Below are 22,071 nucleotides of genomic sequence, written 5' to 3'. Positions count from 1 at the left end.
TGCACCCATCGTGAGCGTAGTATAGTGTTAGTAAGATACCGAGGTCGTACAAGGACACAAGAGCTTTTAGTACCGGTTTATCCTCAACGTCTAATCAAATCAAAATTTTAGAAAAAGGTTTTAAATTAGAAAATAAAAAACTAAAAATACTGAAAATAAAAATAAAAAGAAAAACAGATAGACAAGATGAATCACTTGGATCCGACTCGCCTTTAGTGTAACCTTTGATTATTTCCGCACTTTTGCACTTTTTAAGAGATTATCTTAGTTATATTAGTAGGCCCCTCTTTTGAAGGTGACGTTACCCTCAACCCAGTAGTTTGAGTCAGCAAGGATACAATCCTAAAGGGTTGGATTATTGAAAGATAATTAATTAAGTTATTAATGCGTAATGTGGTAGGCCCCTCTTTTAAAGGTGACGTTACCCTCGGCTAAGTAGTTTGAGTCAGCAGGGATACAATCCTAAGTAGCCAGGTTAATGTTTTAATAGTAGTTTACATATGAAGGGATCAAGAAATTCGAACCCCCGTCATCCAATACCAGTGGGTATTGAAGGAGGTCCTACTAAGCTTGACCCAGGTCCTTGCAGGATCTATACACTGAACAAGGCAAGACTCTTATCAAACCATTCCCTTAACCCCCGACCAGGTAGCCAACATATCTCCATATAGACCGTGGAGATATGAATGGTGTAAATCTTTTATTTTATATAGACAGTAAAATAACGCCAAGACACCACGGACAAATGATAAGGAAATTTCACCTTCAACATAAGAAACTAGTTATTAAAGTCATTAATATATAACCAAATAAAAAGTGCAAAAAGATTAAAAATAAAAAGTATTACACTAAATGCTTGTCTTCACCAAGTGATGGTAGAGACTTAGGCAAACATGGCCTTTGATTGTCAAGAACTCTTACGATCAATCTTGGATCCCGAGACTACTACACACACTCTATGATGGATGATAGTGGTGGATGTGGGTTGTGATGGTGGTGGTGGGTGGGTGAAGTGTGAGAGAGGTGGTTTGCCAAGGGATGATTTGCAAGTGAGCCAAACACCCCTATTTATAGCCTGCACAGAAGCCCGGACACGGCCCCGTGTCCACCCATCTTCTCTTTCTTCATTAAATGCAGTTTGTCTGCATTAGTTGACCACACCCCCGTTTCTGCTGGGCACGGCCCCGTGTGCAGAAGTGTATCTGTACTATCAAGATTCGCTTGGATTCTGCGAATCTTAGCGTTGACTCCAGAATGCTTCTCAAGTTTCTCAATTAGCCTACACGGCCCCGTGTCCGCTGAGCACGCCCTCGTGGTGGGTGATAGAAGCTTCTACAACTTTGTCTTTTCTGCAGACACTTTGGCACGCCCCCGTGCTCAACGAGCACGGGGCGTGTTCAGCCTTCTGTTCTTTTGTTTTTGCTCGGGAGGATGCTGTCGAGGGGTCGGGCATGCCACGTTTATTCTTTTCTTGTATTATTGTTAGATTTGGCTGCATTTTTTCTTCTTTTGTTCATTTAAGCTCTTTTAACCCTGAAAATACAAAAGGAAGACAAAAGCACACTTTTTCCAACATTAGTACTAAAAAAGGGTTAGTTTTATGCCACATTTGATGTAATTTATATGTTGCATTTTGCTCACATCAGTCCTACTCAAGAAACCGTAGTCATCCCAGCAGATGAGATACATGTCAACGACAAACTCCAATTTACTAAAGAACCTGTTGAGGTTACGGACTGGAAGGTCCTCACCTGTTTCCAGACTCCCCTGCAACCAGTAACACGACTTGAATTTCGGGACGAAATTCTCTTAACGGGGGGAGAATGTGACAACTAGCAAAAATAATGGTAATTCCGTACAACTTAAACACTTGATTTAACGTGTAATTTCTCTCTTTACTATTTAGTTATTGCATGATTAGGTCGTATAAGTTCTAGCAATCATAGGACATGGTTAAAAATGCTAAACAATATTAACACAATCGCCATGTCGCGAGAAAACCACAAACTATGTCCTAATATGTTGGCAAAATGCTGAAAACACTATTCACCTGAGCACACTATTCATGCCAGCTAGTTCTGAAAACTGTCGGAACGAGCAACGAAGGGCACGGACGCACTTGGTAGATAGAATACAAATAAAAATCCCAAACTAGGGACACTAAATCGTTAAAACGCTTCAACTTTCCGGTGAACACGTATGAATGCACTTTGTCCGCTCTGCGCCAAAATATAACCAAAATAAAGCATCCGCGACACCAGAATCCATCATTTGAATGTCCGTAGGACTTGTTAATAATATATTACATCCTAAACAAGCTTGGGGATATCAATGGGATGTCCGAAATACAAGCTTCCGGTACTACGCCGCAAAATTCACAATTTCGCCAATTTCGCGCCGACGAACTAGTTAGTGGTAATTTTACCACTCTAATGCCTAAGCTAACAATCTAGTGAACTAGTGAGCCATCTTTTGGCATCAAAAATATTGTCATAAAGCTAATGATACAAGAACTTATCTATTTCCCTAACCCCCTAAACAACTATATAATTTATAAGACTTTTTATTATGTAAACTTAAAAAAAATAAATAAATAAACTAGACACCCCCCACTCCAATCGGTCAAGGGTGGACCCCACCACCAAATCACCTACACAATTTGGAAAATATGGTGATAGATTTGAAGGAGTGGTATGTGAGATTTTTTTTTTATTTAACACTATACTTTCTCAATCATTTATGACATCTTTATCATTCTTACACTCAAGTTTTTGAAACCAAAAACTTCCCCTTGTTCTCCTTCCAATTCGGCAGCCAACAAGCACCACAAACCACCTTAAAATTTCCACTTAAAATCACACATTTTCTAGCCATAACAAGATAACCTACGTATGGGTTAAGCATGAGGAGCTTTTAGGGGAGTTCTTGGAGCTTAATCTCTTCTAAATCATCATCTTAAGGCACTTGCAAAGTTGTAAGCCTTTTTCTCATATTTTTAAGCTTGTTATTATATGTAGATTACTAAAGTACTTGTTGATCATCTTGAAGATTAAGGAAAATCTAACTTAAAACCCTAAACCAAAACTTAACAACTTACTAAATGTGAAGTATTATGTGATTATTATGTGTTTTAGTGTTGAATGAGTTGTATGATCATGTTGATTTTTGTTAAAGTAGGTTGATTAGTCATGAGATTTATGATGATCATGTTGCTTATTTAGTGTAGTAACTTATATAAGTGATGATCTTGTTATGTTAAGTTTAAAAATATATTTAAACAACTAGATGTTTAAATCATGAAAGATCATCATCATTATGTTCATGAGCTCTATATATATATATAAGTTTTAATACTTGATAGATTAACGACTTTAATGGTCTAAACTTGATGTTTTAAGAACTAATAAAGGTGATTTTTAAAAGTGACAAGTGATTCAATAAATAGTTATGAAAACCACACTTAAGAAGTCTTGGATTCAAGACATAAAAATCTTAGATTTTTTTTAGAAAAATTATATATATAAGTGCTCATGATTTAAGAAAATAAGTGGTAGAATTTGTTTACTCAAGGTTGTAAATTGTTGAGATTAGTAGACTAATGTTGATGGTAAATCGAAAATGATTTTTTTAAACATGTTTTGAATACATGGGAAAAACACCATAGTTTAGGAAACTATAACGAAATTTTATAAAAATCTAATCGCGATTAAAAAGAGATTAATGGGGTGATTAACATGATTAATCGTGATTAGTAAACTTAATTGTGATTAGCGACTCTAATCATGATTATACAAACCCTAAGGACGATGGTTAAGTCCTAACCATCCAAGAGTTTATATAAACTCAAAAGGATACTTTTATGACATAAAATTGGTAAAGTTTTTAAATAAAACAATAAATGTAATTTTTGAGAAGATTATATTTACATATGTTAAAATACTATATTTGGTGTATGCTACTTATATAATGGGTGTATGTATTAGTAGTAGGAAGAATACTTACCAAATATAAAAATACACTACATTTGGAAAATACACCAAACTTATACACATGAGGTTCCATATATATTATGGTTAACACAAATAAACGGACAATGAAACGCGGTATACCTACACGTATAATACGGTATACATACACGTCTAATACGGTATACCTACACGTATAATACGGCACACCCACGCGTATAATACGGTACACCTACACGTATAAATACGGTATACGTACGCGTATAAAGCACACAAATACAAGTATACATACGGTATATGTATATGTATAAAAGACTCTAGTACATGATGATATACACACATACACTCATTGAAGTATACTCTCTCACTAATGTCGTACGCATACGACAACGTATTTCGACGTTAAAAATAAATATTTTCAGCACTTTTATCAATTAAAGGTATACACTTATATTTGTGTAAGTCTCGAATCAAGTATACCAGAAACAAATGCCAACGTATTATTATCGAACTACACAAACTACACAAGCGTTCCAAAAAAACGAAATAAAACTAATAAACGTTCAAGATGAACAACGAGTACACGGTCTAGGAAGGACCGATGTGTCTAACGAGTTAGAACCCTTGTAGGTTGACTCGCGTTTACGGAACACGTTGATTGAATATCTCTCTATCAGGAACGCAAAGCTGTGAGTTCATGTCCCCCTTTTCTTTTAACGTTTTCGATTTACAACTCTCGGGGGGAAATACATGTTAACAAGGGTATGATTAAGCTATGGAATGAATTATTGGATCACGTGCGAATAGGCGCTAACTTAGGCGCCATTAATCCTTTTAAGGACCACGGGACAGGGGGTAGATCTATCGGGTACGGACGAGCCCCACTCACGGTCCTTGTGCAGCCACTTAGAGTGCTTTTGTGTCCCTGTCGAAGTGAATCGACACTTAAATCGTCTACCGGGTTGAGTGCTTCCTATGTTGGCACACATATTAATGTCCTTGCAAAACATTAATGATCATTATATTCATAGACGCTCTACATACCTACTTATAACACTTGAACTTTCAAATGTTTTTGAGATTCATTTAATACTTACGAACTTAAAACACATAAACTCGCTCAACTTTTCTTGATGTTTTCAAACTTACATGTATTTCAGGAAACTAATGGGACTTTGGTGCTGGTGTTTACTATGAAGCTTTTGGATTACAAGTTATCGATGTCATCCCTTTTGGAGGGTTTGGTCCATATATCTCATCTTCAATGAGATATAGGATGCAAAGCCTTATGTTTTAATCTTATGTCAAACTAGTCCTTTTGTAAAACTTAAAACTTATGACGGTTTGTATCCTAAACAACTTATGATGTGTAATATTTTAAATTATGTCAATGGATGAACATTGTTTGTTTTAATCATGTAGTTATTTACTTAAATCGTATGCAATGAAAACTAATCAAGTTCACCCCGTGCGCTTCCGCTAATAAACGGGTGTGACATTACTAATTGTTTTAATTAACTCATAGTAGATGACCGGTATATCCCTTCTAAGGAGTAGGGGCGCTACGTGATGGAACGTGGTGGTTGGGTGACCACGAGTGGAACACCGCCGCCACTGAATTCCATCACTCGTGGTGGTGACCACGCGTGAAAATCTTTTAAAGTTATCGTTGAGGGGACCATTGTGGTGTGTGATGAAAAGTGATGGGCACCCCTACTAAAATTCATCACTGGTTTACGTTTTTTTTTCTTTTGAGGGGGGGGGTTAGGTTTTTTTAGCTATTTTAGGTTGTGTTCACATTGGTTCTCGCGGTTCTCGCAATAAATGGAGTTCTCGCATGAGCCCCTCCCTATATTCCCTATATATATATATATATATATATATATATATATATATATATATATATATATATATATATATATATATATAGGGGGCTGCTAGAATGAAAACCACCCCGAGTTGTAAGAACCGCGAGAACCACACCATCCGGGTCGCCGTTTACCATGATTTTTTTTACAACTAGATGTGTATATTATAAACACATCCGTAAAAAAAAAAAATTTAACCCCCCCCCCTGAGGGGGTAGTTTTTTACACCACAAGTTTGGTGTTTTTATTATTATTTTTTTTTGTTTTCTTTTTTTTTTTCACCAAACTTGTGGTGTAAAAAACTACCCCCTCGGGGGGGAGGGGGCGTTTAAATTTTTTTTTTTTACGGATGTGTTTATAATATACACATCTAGTTGTAAAAAAAATCATGGTAAACGGCGACCCGGATGGTGTGGTTCTCGCGGTTCTTACAACTCGGTGTGGTTTTCATTCTAGCGGCTCCCTATATATATATATATATATATATATATATATATATATATATATATATATATATATATATATATATATATATATATATATATATATATATATATATATATATATACTATATAATAAAAGAAAGCAATTTAGGGACAATTGTCATTATATTAGGCCATCTCTTACAGATAATTATTATTTTAATTTAATTTTTTCTAATTAATTATAGATAATCATCCTATTAAATATTATTTAGTTTAATATATTATATTATAGATAACCGTCCTGCTAAATATTATTAGTTTAATATCTTATGGATAAATATTATTAGTTTAATTTCAGTGAATTTTATATATTCATAAATCTTAAGTATAAAACAACTTATTTCACTATTCCATATTTAGACCATGCACACTTTATTTTTTTATTTTACTTTACTCCATAATTAGACCATATACTCTACTTTAGTTCAATTTCTTTATAGTCTATTCGGTTAACTTTATACTCGGTATTTCATATCCACCTCCCTTTTTGTAGTGTTGTTTGTCACATTTGTAGCGTTGGTTATGGATCCATGATATGAAAACAAATTATGTTATCGATTGAAACAACCGACGATATGAACATCTATATCTATATCTATACTATATAATTAAAGAAACCAATATGTGACACGTGTCATTCATTAGAGGCACCTATTTTGAGGGTTTTTCGCCTTTCTTTTATATTTATTATTTAGTATATAAATTAGATTTTTTACTATTATTAGTATTTTTATTATTTATCAAATATATTGATTACTTAAAATTTATATATAAGACTTTATCCAAAATTATATTTATTTAATACATCATTAATCCAAAATTATATTTATTTAGTATACTATTAATCTAAAATTAAACCACCATAAGTGGCCTAGTGGTGGAGTGACTTGGGTTCTCCAATGGAGACCCAAGTTCAATTCCCATTAGTGCCACTTTGGTGGCCACCGACACCCGTTTTAAAGCCGGACCGAGGACACTCGAGGTCTCGGGTTCGAAACATGTTTCTTACCCCTCTTTGATGGCTATGGGTATTTGCCGCCAGGGATCCTTGTCGGGTGGTGAACTGGGAAGGGAGATCCCTTCCGCGGTCAGGGGTACCGTGCAACTACCCTTTTTTAATCTAAAATTACATTTATTCAACTCGTGTAATACATAGAGTTTTAAAGATTTAACTTGTAACAACCTGCACCTTCGTGCGTTGTTACTACTCGTTATACTCGTTACGCCTAGCACCAGAGATTCGGATCATAATGTAACTATATCGGATACATCGCTAAATCGAAGTATAATCGAATAATTACGCATATTCTATCGCTATTACAAGCTATTTTCGTAAATAATAACACTCACGATGATGTTGAGTGAGGAGCTATTCTACCCTCCTCGATAGCCGTGAGGTGTCGAGACGTAAACAATCAAAGCTAAAAAGGACTTTCGAGTGAGTACCATGCCTCCAGCCATCGTGACGATGATGGCAATACGAGCAAGTGGTGCCCCGATAATCCTTGTGGCACATCACATCGAAGAACCCACTCGAAGGCACTCGTAACTCGATCATCGCACCGAATATTGAATATATATATATATATGTATATACGACCCTTTTGTGATTAATTATAATAAATAGATAAATAATAATATAAATATATGAAAATGTGGCCCAAACTATCGCAACACACCAAAAACGAGGATCAAGAAGCCTCCGGACGGATGGGCCAGCCGAACGACTGGGCCAGCCGATCGGACAGGCCGGCCGAACGGCTGGGCCAGTCGATCGGACAGGCCGGCCGAACGGCTGGACCGACCGATCGGACAGGCCGTCCGATCGAACGGGCCGTCCGATCCAGGCCAACTTACCCTCCTTTCCTTCATCCTTGCCTATAAATACCCCTCATTCACCCCCAAAACACTTGTTGTCACTGTTGCTGCTCGACCAGAAGTTCCAACCCCTTTATCTCTCGATTTCTCGCGATTCTTGTAAGTTTTCAACTCAAATCTTGTACTTCCTTGATCTTTATGCATTCCTCCACCTTTCTATCTTTCAAATTTCAACTTTTAACCGTGAAATCAACGGATTTGAGGTGTTCTAGGGTGATGTCATCATGGAGTTCTTATGAACTTCAAGTGTTGGCCTCATTCCACCAAGAACAACTCAGGTCTAAGGGATTTCCACAAGAATAAAAAAGGTTTTCAAATCAGATCTACACATAATCATGAAAAAAGGGGTTGAAGGATGGTTTTCCAACTTTCTTTCAACTCTTTTACTCTCAAAGTGTTCAAAAACGGTGGAATCGGAGCTTATACCGACCTTCTACTCATTTCTAGTGTCGTGTTGGTCAAAGATCTGATTCCTAACGATGAGATGACCAATTTCGGGTTAAGCAAGGGAAAACCGCCAAGAACGGCAAGTTTTGATGGAACGGGGTGATTCCCGGCCGCTAGAACAAGCCGGTTTTGATGGAACTTCAGTTGTTTAACACGTCGCAGGAACGTCTGGACCAAAACCACCGAAAAACACGCAAAATTGTCGAAAACAGCTGGACGGGCCAGTCGATCGGACAGCCCCACCGATCGGACAGGCTGGCCGATCGGACAGCCCCACCGATCGGACAGGCTGGCCGATCGGACAGCCCAACCGATCGGACAGGCCATCAGATCGGATAGCCCATCCAATCAGACAGCCCATCCGCACGGGCCAACCTTTGATCTAATTTTCGTTCAATTCCGTGTATTCCGATATCATTTAACGCGCTATTCAATACTCATGTAATCGGTCTGAAATCAGGGCATTCTCAGGCATTAACCCGTCAATCCAACCAAATACACACTGTGAGTATACTTGACCCCTTTTTAACGAATTTTGGGTGTAACATACGTTCCTTATAAATCGAACTTATCAAATGAATAATTCAATCAGTCAATTTATCACTTGCGAATAACTGTTTGCATAGATATACGTGATGCTAGTTACATATGTGCTAGGACTTATACTCGTGACGTCCCACCACGACTAGTATAGTACTATTGCGCCCGACGGGGTCTAATTATGCCATCGAAGAATCGAGCATCGAGGACTTAGCTGGTAGTATCAGTTTTGTGAGTATATATGTCGTGTATTACTTTTATGCATGTGGGAATTCGCAGCACTTTTTAACCTATTATACTATTACATATCAAACATGTATACTCGCCAATACTTTTGTATTGACAATATTTTAACGTATGTTGCAGGTTTAGTTGAAGTCTACATCAAATCAAGCTAGGAAGTCTAGAAACTCACCTAAAATCTAGGTTGTCGGAATTGTTCGAGAGGACAAGAAATCTGTGATGACTTTTGTGATTGTATTATTTGTTAGTATGGGATAACGAATGTAATGAATATTATCGCAATATAGTTGTTATGGACTTTCTTGAGCAATCTGATTCGCCTAGTGCCGCGCCCCGATGATTCCGCCATCGGTTGGGGTGTGACATAACTTTTGCCATCCCTAAATTCGGGCGGGTATCACTAAATCCCCATACCCATACCCATACCCAAATTTTTTCCCTTTTTCAGCCCATACCCGGCCCATATTCATCGGGCTTCGGGTATACCCAGCCTGTATGTTTTGGATTTCGGGTATACCTGTCGGGGGCTTGGGCTTTTTTGCCATCCCTATTCCATACTTTGACAAGAGTTTCCATATTTTGACGGAGTCTAAATGAGACCATCCGACCCGAGAGGATTACGGCAGAGTGATGTTTCCTTGGATACATGATACATCCTATGATGCTATCAACAAAGTCCATACATTTTTATTTACTTGACATCTCTCTATATATACCATAAAGACTCCAACAACTAGTACTCCAAACAAAACCAAATGGATCAAAATCAAGATATATGTGTTGTGATGGTGCCTTTTATAGCACAAGGCCATCTCAACCAGCTCATCCACCTCTCTCGCCTCATCTCCGCCTACAACCTCCCCGTCCACTTCGTATGCGCCCCCAGTCATACGCGCCAAGCCAAGCTTCGGGTCCATGGTTGGGACCCTCTCTCCATTTCCAACATCCATTTCCACGAGTTTCCGATACCCGCTTTCCCTAACCATCCACCCACCCCGAATGCCACCCTACGCTTCCCTAACCACTTCATGCCATCGTTCAATGCCATCATGCATCTACGGGAACCCTTCCTCAAACTATTATCCGATCTCTCGACCAAAATGAAACGCGTAGTGATCGTTCATGATTACTTGATGAGCTCCATCATTCAAGACTTTGTTTCGGTCCCTAACGCTGAAGCTTACATGTTTCAAGCTTGTTCTGCTTTTACTGCTTTTTGGTTCCATTGGGAGGAAACACAAGCGTTAAAGTTGGACGATGAAACCGAATCGTTGAGGATGAAACTCCCTTCGTTAGAAGGGTGTTTCAGCAACGAGTTTGTAGAGTTACTCAATTCAGAAGACACATCGTTCAAGAAAATCAGCTCGGGAACGCTTTACGACACAAGCAAAGTGTTTGAAGATAAGTACTTGGAGTTACTTAAGCACGAAAAAGTGACATCCGGTACTACCAAGAATTGGGCTATCGGTCCATTCAATCCGGTTACCATTAGCGATCACAAAAACTTCAGTCCCGAATCGGTCAAGTTATTCAACTGGCTTGATAAACAAGAACCAAATTCAGTGATTTATGTCTCGTTTGGTACCACGGTTTCACTAACGGATGAAGAAGTGAAAGAAATTGCTTTCGGGTTGGAGGAAAGCGGTCAGAAGTTTATATGGGTGGTGAGGGAGGCCGATAAAGCCGACATTTTTGACGGTGTTGATCGGAGAGTGGAGTTGCCGGAGGGTTATGAAGAGAGGGTGGAAAGCAGTGAGGTGGGTGTAGTGGTGAGGGGCTGGGCACCACAGCTTGAAATATTGAAACACTCATCTACAGGTGGGTTCATGAGTCACTGTGGTTGGAACTCATGCATGGAGGGGATCACAATGGGGGTTCCTATAGCTGCATGGCCCATGCATTCCGATCAACCAAGGAACGCTACTCTGGTAAGAGAGGTGCTTGGAACGGGGATATACGCGAGGGAGTGGGAGCGTAGAGACGAAAAGGTGACGGCAGCGATGGTTTCAGAAGCGGTTAGACGATTGATGGCATCGGAAGAAGGATGTCAAGTAAGAAAGAAGGCGGCAGAACTTGGCGTTGCGGTCAGGCAATCGGTGGAAGAAGGTGGCGTTATGCGCAAGGAACTGGATGAGTTTCTTGGTCATATCACCAGACAGTAACAGATTTGAATTTACTATCGTTTGTGACGAAACATCACAAAGCCATCGAAGATTTCTAATCTTTGTCTCTATCAGTGTCACCACCATAAAGTGATAAAATTATTACTAGTTTGATACTATATTTTCTGTCACCTCTTGCTATTATCTATCTACTCTTGTTTGTATTTTAGAATAAACGGATTGACTGCAAACAGTTTCATACTATTCAGTCCGCTAATTGGTTGAGCCGGGTAATGACTCAAAAGTTGGAGAATGTTAAATGGTTTAGTTTGGATGGAAAATTTAATATTTATGGTAGTTTTAAATTATTTTATTTGATTTCCTTATAGGAGTATGTTACTTGTTTTCCAAAGGGTTGTTATTATATATATAGGAGTGGGTTAAGTTATTCTACAAATGCTCCTAATTGTAAGAAGTGTAAGAAGAATTTATAGAATGACAAGTGTCCAATAACCTAAAATTAAACTCACTACATCACCACCCAAAACCTAAACACCCACCACCACCCAAAAACCTAAACCCCCACCCCCTCGGCAAAACCCAAAACCTAAACACCCACCACCACCCAAAAACCTAACCCCCCACCCACCCAAAAACCTAAACACCCCCCCCCCCTCGGCAAATTTTTTTTTTGGGTTGGTGATGGGGGAGGGGGTGGGTGGGGTTGGGGGTTTAGGTTTTGGGGTGGTGGTGAATGTTTAAGTTTTTTTTTTTTGTAGTGGGTTTTTTTAGGAGACTTTGTACCCTTTTTACAATTAGGATTCTTTGTATTTGATCCTAATCCATATAGGAGTTATATTTCAGGTTTATATATCTTCAATTTTAATCAAAGAGATTTTCTCGTTAAATCTATTATTTGATTGTATTGAAGAAGACATGAACCCATGACATTATAGCCTAGTGTTATCTTGGTGGTGGGATAAGGCTTATGACCATTAGGTCATGGGTTCGATTCCCACAAAGGGGGTTTTTCTCAGATTTATTGGGTTTTCTCCTGAATTGGTGCATAGGCATTATATTGCCTAGTGGAGATTGATATGATCGGGTGGTTCTGTTGGTGGCACGATGATACCCTAGTGGTCCGTCAGTGATCCAAATTTGTCGTTCAAAAAAAAAATTGAAGAAGACATGATTTCCAACAAAATCTTCGTTGGTTTTATCCATGATCCATGAGGACTTTAATTGTATGTGGTTTTCTTTTGAGTTGATGAAAGTTTCCAAGATTGAGTTATGATCTAAAAACTTGTGTGTTTCTGGTTTACCAATTGTTTATATATGTTTCATTACCCGTCCAAAATGTTTTGAAATTTCACATCGACTTCGGGTGATGAATAGCAAGAATGCAAGATTCATGTATCTATTACTTGTACATCATCTTTCACCAATATGACGTGTGATCACACAGACAACCATCTATTTATAGTGTTATGTTTGTCTGTGTATTAGTCTGTTTATTTTTTTATTTTTAAATTAGTAATAATACTAATCCATTATCAGAAAAAACTAACTTTATCCAAATGGATTAAATAATGAAAACCATGACCGGTAACATATCCGACCAGTTACTAATTGTTTTAATTAATACATAGTAGATGGTAAACTATGGCCGGTAACATATCGGACCAGTTACTAATTGTTTTAATTAACACATAGTAGATGGTCTAAACCAGTGGCGAAGCTTGAAAAAAAAGTTTGGGGGGTCGGAAGGTAACGAACCTAAAAAACTTTTTCTATCGCGTAGTTTCGAGGTATATGTTCGGGTCATACGTCGGTGATTTGATTCGGGTCGGGTCGGGTCATACATTAATATCAAATAAAAAACGTTCTCAAACATTATTCCGTAAACATTGTTTAACCAACAAACGAACAAAGACACCAAAACATTAAAAAGGAGAGAGGAAGGTGGACACCCGGTTCTCCTGGATGAGAATTATAGTTCTGCCCGTCTTCCCCATAGCATAATCTAATAACAAAACAAGTTAACAAATCACCCTAAATTTCAAACTCTAATCACATAATTTGCAGCCCTAAATTAAACCTAAAGATAAAAAACACATACCTTTAACCTTATGAAGATTGAAGAAGTCGAACAAGAGTACAAGACCACAACAACGAGCAGCGTTTTGGCTTCTGTTCTCGAACAAGAAGCTGAAGTCGAACAGTTTTGGAACCCGCGTTTTCCCCCCTTCTGCAGTTCTGGCTTGTGGCTTCTGTTCTTCTTCTGGTCGATGTCCCAAAGTAACTGAATTTGGGTTTTTTTTATACGGTGGGCTTTTAAGTTGGGCTATATATGATTTGATTTGGGTTATATAATATACATAGTATTCTACCAAATATAATGATTTGGGCTATAACATTTGGGCTAATTAAATATTTTATTTGGGCTATATAAATTAAAAAAATTAAAACTAGGGGGTCGAAAACGTATATACCTATTTTTTTTATAAAATCGGGGGGTCGAAAACGTATATACCTACAAAATCCTATACGAAACGTACATATATAACACTACTGGCCAAAAAGTTCGGGGGGTCGGGCGCCCCCTCCCGCCCCTTAAATCCTACGCCCCTGGTCTAAACAATATTACCACCATTCTTATTCTTTAATTATTTGTTTTGTTTGCTTGATTCTTTTCCCAGATAACGACCATTTTTATTCTTTAATTCTTTGTTTTGTTTGCTTGATTTATCTATCTTATATAATAATTTTTGATGTGTTACAGTAGTGCGGACCCAGATTTATCTATCTTATATAATAATTTTTTCGCTCCGGTTTGGTCGGGTAAGGTCAAATATTTTTTCATTTCCGATTGAAATTTCAAACATTCATACATCCAATCATAAATTTGATTTTTTTTTTTTTTTTTGTAAACCTTAGACCCTAATCAAATAAACTAAAACAAACTATCAAAATAGCGTGAAATCAGAATAACACACTTCATTTTGAATAGCTGAAAGCATATTAATTTTAGAGTTTTTTTTTTTTTTATTGTACGTGTCTAATGTCTATTGACAAAATCTACGTGATAGGTTTTTTAGCTATATATGCATTTTTTGTATACAAAGTAATAAACTATAAATCAAAAGATGAAGAAAAAAATAAGTAAGCAAATCAGAATAAAGGACGAGAAAACAAACAGGCTAAATAAAAAAAACTACTAACAAAACATATCAATGAATTAATAAATCATAAACCAAGTAAGTAAAAAAACAAATAAAAAAAAATTATCTTTCTATATTAATTTAAGTGAATTAATTCACAAAAAGTAAATTACTTTGTTTTTATCTGTCCCTACCCAACTAAGGTGCACCCCTATTGAACTTTTAATTTTTACTTTTATCCTAAAAGATTATATTCAATTCTATTCTATTCTATATGCTAACAAAAACCATGGACATATACAGTAAGTAACTTATATATGATGTACTGGTGTAGCTTTGTGACTAAATTATTATGCATCACCTATCATAGCCAGTCCCATTTTTTAATGTGCAACTTACACCTCGCCTCCACCTCCTCTAAACCAAACACCACCACCACCATTTCTACATTTCATAAACTAATTATATTTAATTTTAAGCATTTTTAGCTTGACTTTTATAACTTTTTAAACACGGTATGTAATCAAATTATGATAAATATCTACGTCTTAATATAAATGTTACTCAAAATTGAGTTGTGAAAAGTAACAAACAAGTGATCGAAACACAAACATACATATCATTAAAGTCATCTCACGATTTAAGATTTTTTTTTATTGTTTACCCTTTTCGTTATTTTAATAAAATAATGCGACATGCTTATTTTTACCTACGTTTCGTTAAAACTAAGTTTAATTCAAAAATGAGAAGGTCAAATATACTTGATTTTTTTGTTCGTTATCGTGACGAGCCGTACCGATACCGTTCGGACAACATCCATACTGGTACCTGCATTCGTTTTATTGTTTTCTTGATGTTCCTATCGGTGTCATGACATACCGAACCGCTTCCGACCACAAACATCGGTATCGGTGTCGATGTTATCTTAGCCGATACCAATATATGTTTTAATGGTCTTCTGTCAATATATATCTTTCGGTTTCTATACTAAGAGTTAATATTTTACCGGTATTGTAACAAAACGAACTGATACTGACTAAATAGTCACCACAACGCGCTAGGGAATCCCACTAGTTATCTATAAATAATACAATTACCACTTTGATTAATAGTACTTTGACTTTTTTAATCATTTTTTAGTGTTTTTGTATCTTTTATACTTTTATCCCTCAATTTTAGAATTGACACTTATAGCCCCTTAATTTTGTAACTGAGTTTTACGTGTTTATTTTTATATACGTATCGGTATAAATTAAAGTTGATTTACGTCTCGACATATATTTTCCCCGGAAATGAGTTGAGTCAATTATAATATGTTCTTATGCTTATTATTATGTACGTTCACAGTAGGTCTACGTTTTAATGTAAATTTTTTTCCCGGAAATGAGTTGGGTCAACTATAATACGTTTTCATTAGACGATATAAATTCAAATCACTTTACATTTCTAACACCGACGCAACACGCCGTACCATTCTTTAACTTAAAAAACACTATTTTTTTCACGTGCTTATTTTTATGCACGTATCGGTATAAATTCAAGTTAGTTACATTTAGAAGTAAATTTTCTTTAACGTTATATTTAAGATAATGTTTACGTTTCTATTTACAATTAATTTAAAATCAGTCCTTTCTCACTATCCAATTTAATTTTATTTTTATGGTTTTCAGTTGATTAAAAAACATATGTCAATATTTTTTTGAGTATATTTCTTTCGGTTGCTATACTAAACCAAAATATATATCGACTGAAACCCCGCAGCATAGCGCGGGTAATCTTACTATATTTAAACAAAAGTAAGATAAGGTTAAGAATTGGGCTATGGGTTGGGCCCAACTTACCACATGCCAAGAATTACCCTATTAGGTCACCATTTCTATACACTTCGTGTAACCAGTTTTCTTCTGCCGTTATCCTCATCAGAGCAGCCAGTTCAACATCTAGTTTCAACTTTTACGTTACGCCCTTGGTGCTCTTTGATAAGCAGCTGGCCTCTGCCAGTTTGCAAAAACCTGCTCCTTACAACGGATGCTTCAACAAATCAATCTGTGAAACAGTGGCTGAATAATCTCCATCATTTGGCTTACAACATAGATGACGTACTCGACGATTTAGCACAGACGAATCAGAAAACCGCACCAGCAAGGTAAGAAAGTTTTTTTCTCAAAGCATTCGGTATAGAGTAAGAGGATGAAAGATAAGGTAAATGATATTATCACTAGGTTACAAGATCTAGTAGAGGATAAAGCTACTCTAAGGTTGATTGTGAAAGAGGGGCCTAGGTTGAAAATTGTAAATAGAAGATTACAGACCTCTAAGGTTGATGATGGATCTAGTATTGTTGGACGCGAAGGGGAGAAAGAGGTGTTGGTCTGTCGGTTCGAAACTTTAGCGTTCCCATAGTTGGTATGGGTGGGGTAGGTAAGGAGAATATTGGGAATAAATTTTGAATAGTGAGATATGGAGGTTACAAGATGTTGGTAGATTGTCCCAGCAGTTAGGCTAAGCTACCATGATCTTTCTGCACGTTTGAAAGGGTAAGCTACCATGATCTTTCTGCATGTTTGAAAGGCTAAGCTACCATGATCTTTCTGCACGTTTGAAGCAATTGTTTGCATATTGGTCTTTGTTCCCGAAGGATTTCATGTTTGACGGGGACAAATTGATTTTATTGGGGATTGCAGAAGGGTTTCTGTAGCAGTTAACTCTAATTGAAAGATGAGTGATATAACTTAGTAGAGGCTGCAGAGGAATTCTTGTCTGAAGTTGTTCCATTAGAGCAATCACATGTATGTGTAATTACTGTTCATTTTTTATAAATGATTTTGGATTGCCAGTTGTAGAAAAATTACATACAAGTTCTGGTGTTTTTAATATATATGATTGGTAAAAGGAATGTGATTGAATAGTTGTGAATATGAGAAGTCCTTCAAATATAGTTATTGGATATTAGAGGAGGCAATTTTGACCCGTTTACTTTTGAATGGATCAACTTGGATATTAAAAGGGTTGAAAGTCGAAGGAAAATTTTAGTGTATACAGTCTCCTAAATCACAATATTTAAAGATTTAGATTACCAATATAATAGTATTGTTTTTTTGGTAATCACATATCAAATGCTTTAATCATTTATTAAAATGTTAGTTATCTGCATTATCTTTTATTCTATCAGTTATCTCGAAAGAATGTCGCAGTGTCTTGTGACCGGCCTTCCAAAGGGCCTTTGGTATATAGTTTTTAGATCTTTTCATAGGCTTTGGGGAGTTATGGCACTGGGTATTTTCAATTAAAGAGAGCAACAGTACAACCACTACCTTAGATAGTTAGATGATCTACACAATAATAGTCAACCTTGACTAGAAAAGGTCAACCTAAACATGAAGGTGGTGGTCAATCAAAAGTCAAATCTACTGAAAGACTCGACTCTGGAAGAAGAGTGTAATACTGATTCTTTTACATCACAATATGAAAATTTAATGGAGAATGTTAGCATTGGTTAGGTAAAATCCGCTTTTTTATCATAGTTATCAAAGGCGCTAGGAACGTAGACCTCGACTGGGCGCAAAGAAAAAGGGGCCTATAAAAAAAAGCACATTTAAATGAAGAAAATAAAAAATATATTATGAGCTCTATTTTAAAGCTCAAGTTCAGATTGTGGGTAGTTTATCAACCTTAATCATGAGTCCTTCACTCTATTACTTGGTGTTTTATCAACCACATAGTACACCAAATTGTCATCTTTTGTACATGCTGATCATAAACACCATTTATAACTGGGAAACTAAAAGGGCCATGTTGTTGTGGTTATATGTTTGTACTTACTTCTAACTCCTTATTATCCCATTGAGTAAAATCATATTCTGTTTTGAGTAACAAAACATATGAAAATCAACTTGCTCCCAGCTATGCATTTTCGGAAATCACTAGTAGAATGCCACTATACTTAAGTTATACATTAGATCAAAATAGGTCAATACTACGAAACATGGAAATGAAAATATCGCTACCTCATCCATTATCGTCACTAGCCACTGTAAAAACAGATATAGCGGATGAACCTGATCTGAACAGATCCGTTTTCACCCGAACCAATTTGACATCACTTTTCAAAATGACCCGCTTGCACCCTAACCAATCTGACATATGATTTAAAGTTGACTCCAACCTGTTATGCAACCAGAGCAAAGTTATGAAAATTTGAAGACATGAGATCTGATTAGTATTGAAGAAGCACCAATGAAAGCAAATCGGATGCTGGAACACTTGTTTTAGTAGATCAAAATTATGGATTATTCCTAAGATACAATGATTCAGAGTTGCACACAAGGCGTGTGATGGAATGCATAAAAGAAATTCAGATGAAAATAATACTGATCAAAAACCATGGACATATACAGTGACTTATATATGATGTAATGGTGTAGCTTTGTGACTAACTTATTATGCATCACCTTTCATAGCCAGTCCGATTCTTCAATGTGCAACCTACACCTCGCCTCCACCTCCTCTAAACCAAACAACACAACCACCATTTCTGCATTTCATAAACTAAATATAGTTCATTTTAAGCATTTTTACCTTTTCTTTTATAACTTTCTAAACACTATATGTAATCAAATTATGATAAATGTCTACGTCTTAATATAAATGTTTCTCAAAATTGAGTTGTGAAAAGTAACATACAAGTGATCGAAACACAAATATACATATCATTAAAGTCATCTCACGGTTTAAGATTTTTTTTATCGTTTACCTTTTTCGTTATTTTAATAAAATAATGCGACATGCTTATTTTTACCTACTTTTCGTTAAAAGTAAGTTTAATTCAAAAATGAAAAGGTCAAATATACTTGATTTTTTTGTTCTTTATCGTGACGAGCCGTACCGATACCGTTCGAACAACATATGTACTGATATCGGCATTCGTTTTATTGTTTTCTTGATGATCTTACCGGTAGGGTGCTAAACGGGTCGTGTTTGCGGGTTGGTGGGTTCAAACCGACCCGAACCCGAAAATTTTACACGAACCCGAACTCAACCGTAACCCGAAAATCGTATCATACATATTAACCCGAACACGACCCGAAGTTTTGTGAGTTGACCCGAACATGACCCGTTCAACCCGAATTTTTTTATTTTTTTTTATGAAACTAATATATTAAAATTAAAATTTACTTAGAAAACACTAATGTATATAACTTAGTTATATTTAAATTATAAAATCTCATGTTAATTTCTCTTTTTAAGTTATAATTATGACATAAAATACACACTCTATTTATATGACGTAAAATATATTATAAAAATATTAATATAATATAAATGTGTTAAACGGGTCAACCCGCCAACCGACCGGGTTGACCCGAACACGACCCGTTAATCTAAACGGATTCATGGATTCAACCTGAAACTGACCCGAACCCGTTTAGACTAAACCTAAACCCGCAAATTTCATGTTAGGTTTGTGTCGTGTTTCCGGTCGTGTCAGAAATTCACACCCCTACCTACAGGTGTCGTGACAAACCGAACTCCGACCACAAAACATTGGTATCGGTGTCGATATTATCTTAGCCGATACCGGTATACGTTTAATGGTTTTCTGTCAATGTATCTTTTTCGGTTTCTATACCGAGAGTTGATATCGTACCGGTATTGTAACAAAACGAGCTGGTAACGCGCTAGGGAATCCCACTAGTTATCTATAATACAATTACCAACTTTGATTAATAGTAATTTGACTTTTTGACTTGTTTAAATCATTTTTAGTGTTTTTGTATTTTTTATACTTTTACCCATCAACTTTTAGAATTGACATTTTCAACCCCTTATTTGTAACTGAGTTTTACATGTTTATTTTTATGTAGAGTAAATTTCAAAGTTCGTCCTTTATGTATGTCTAAAATATCAAAGTATGTCCTTTGTCTTTAATAACATCAGAAAACATCCTTAATGTTTGCAAATCATTACATGTTACGTCCTTTAGTCCTAATCCAGTTACTTTTCATGGTTAAATTTGACTAAGTCAGCCCCACATAAGGGTATTTTGGTCATTTTATCATAAATAATAAAATAAATAATCATCAAAAACAATAAATACAATCAATACTAACCAATTTCTATTCTGTAATCATCAAAACCTGCATATATTCATTCTCCCACTATTCAACAATTCAGTCAACGCCTCTTTCGATTTCACATGAACCCTAACAAATCATGCTGGACCTCAAAGCAAGACTGCTCCATTTTACCCTGTTTGAACTCAGAAGTGAAGAAAGTACCTGCCACCGCCACCGCCACCGATCTGCCACCACCCGACCACCGCCACTCGACCACCACCATCACCCTGTTTGAACTCAGAAGTGAAGAAAGTCCATTTTTTCCGGCTACGGATGTTAGTGGGGAACAAAGAGATAACCATTTATGTCAGCCGCCACCTAAAATTGGAGCTATCTGTTCGTCTCGTGATGCCGCCCTCAAACATCAAGAAGCCCCAAATCTGAGCCCTCCTGAAGTGTCGGCTAGTGTTCAAGCAGAGCATTCAAGAGCCCACAGAGCTGTCAATCGATCCACCAGGTCTGTTCCAAGCTCCGGTGATGAAGATTTGGACCGAATTAGGGCAGCCAATGTAGCACATGACCATGCGCTTATGTGTGAGGCTGGTTTACCACCTGGTGGCCTTCGATCTGCAAACCCTAAAAAGACTTCGATTAAAATCAAGGGGTTTCGAAACAATCGCAGAACCAAACCTGCTGTGAAGTACAGCCCTGCTCTCTCTGATTTGCGGATTAAAGGCTCTGGTGGTGGTTGTGGTCTTGCAATTAGAGAGAGAGATAGAGCTGGTGTGTGTGTGAGAGAGAACAATACGGCGGTGGTGGTCCGTCTGCTGTGGTGTACGGGCGGTGGTGGTCGGTCTGCTGAGGTGTACGGCGGTGGTGGTGGTGGTCTTGCAATGAGAGGGAGAGAAAGCTGGTGTGTGTGTGTGAGAGAGAGAGGGTGTGGTGGCAGGTGAATGTTGAAGATGATTATGATTATTAATTTTATAGTAAATTACAAAAGACAGGGTAAAATGACCAATATACCCTCATGTGCTTCACATGTGACCTGACTTAACTGGGAAAACAAACAAGGTTTAGGGTAAAGGACATAACTTGATTGGTTTTTCAAACATTAAGGATGTTTTCTGAGGTTATTAAAGACAAAGGACATACTTTGATATTTTAGACATACATAAAGGACGAACTTTGAAATTTACTCTTTTATGTACGTGTCGGTATAAATTAAAGTTGGTTTACGTCTCGACATAAATTTTCCCCGGAAATGAGTTTAGTCAATTATAATATGTTCTTATGCTTATTATTATGTACGTTTACAGTAGGTCTACG

The 22,071-nt window shown here is 36.8% G+C and overlaps 1 protein-coding gene and 1 long non-coding RNA gene across 2 annotated transcripts; both read left to right on the top strand.

The window, feature by feature from the left end:
• The first annotated feature begins 2,762 nt into the window (after nucleotides 1-2,762).
• On the top strand, nucleotides 2,763-5,379 carry LOC110880934. The gene is made up of 3 exons (XR_002559513.2): nucleotides 2,763-2,974; nucleotides 4,596-4,654; nucleotides 5,126-5,379. It is a non-coding gene; the product is annotated as an uncharacterized LOC110880934 (long non-coding RNA).
• Nucleotides 5,380-10,149: 4,770 nt separating this feature from the next.
• LOC110884185 (zeatin O-xylosyltransferase) lies at nucleotides 10,150-11,876 on the top strand. The gene has a single exon (XM_022131871.2). The coding sequence runs from the start codon at nucleotides 10,182-10,184 to the stop codon at nucleotides 11,586-11,588; it is 1,407 nt and encodes a 468-aa protein (XP_021987563.1). The 5' UTR covers nucleotides 10,150-10,181; the 3' UTR covers nucleotides 11,589-11,876.
• The last annotated feature ends 10,195 nt before the right edge of the window (nucleotides 11,877-22,071 follow it).

Source organism: Helianthus annuus, chromosome 6, assembly GCF_002127325.2.
Source record: "Helianthus annuus cultivar XRQ/B chromosome 6, HanXRQr2.0-SUNRISE, whole genome shotgun sequence".
Lineage (NCBI taxonomy): Eukaryota > Viridiplantae > Streptophyta > Magnoliopsida > Asterales > Asteraceae > Helianthus > Helianthus annuus.
This window is presented reverse-complemented; position numbering and strand designations above follow the sequence as displayed.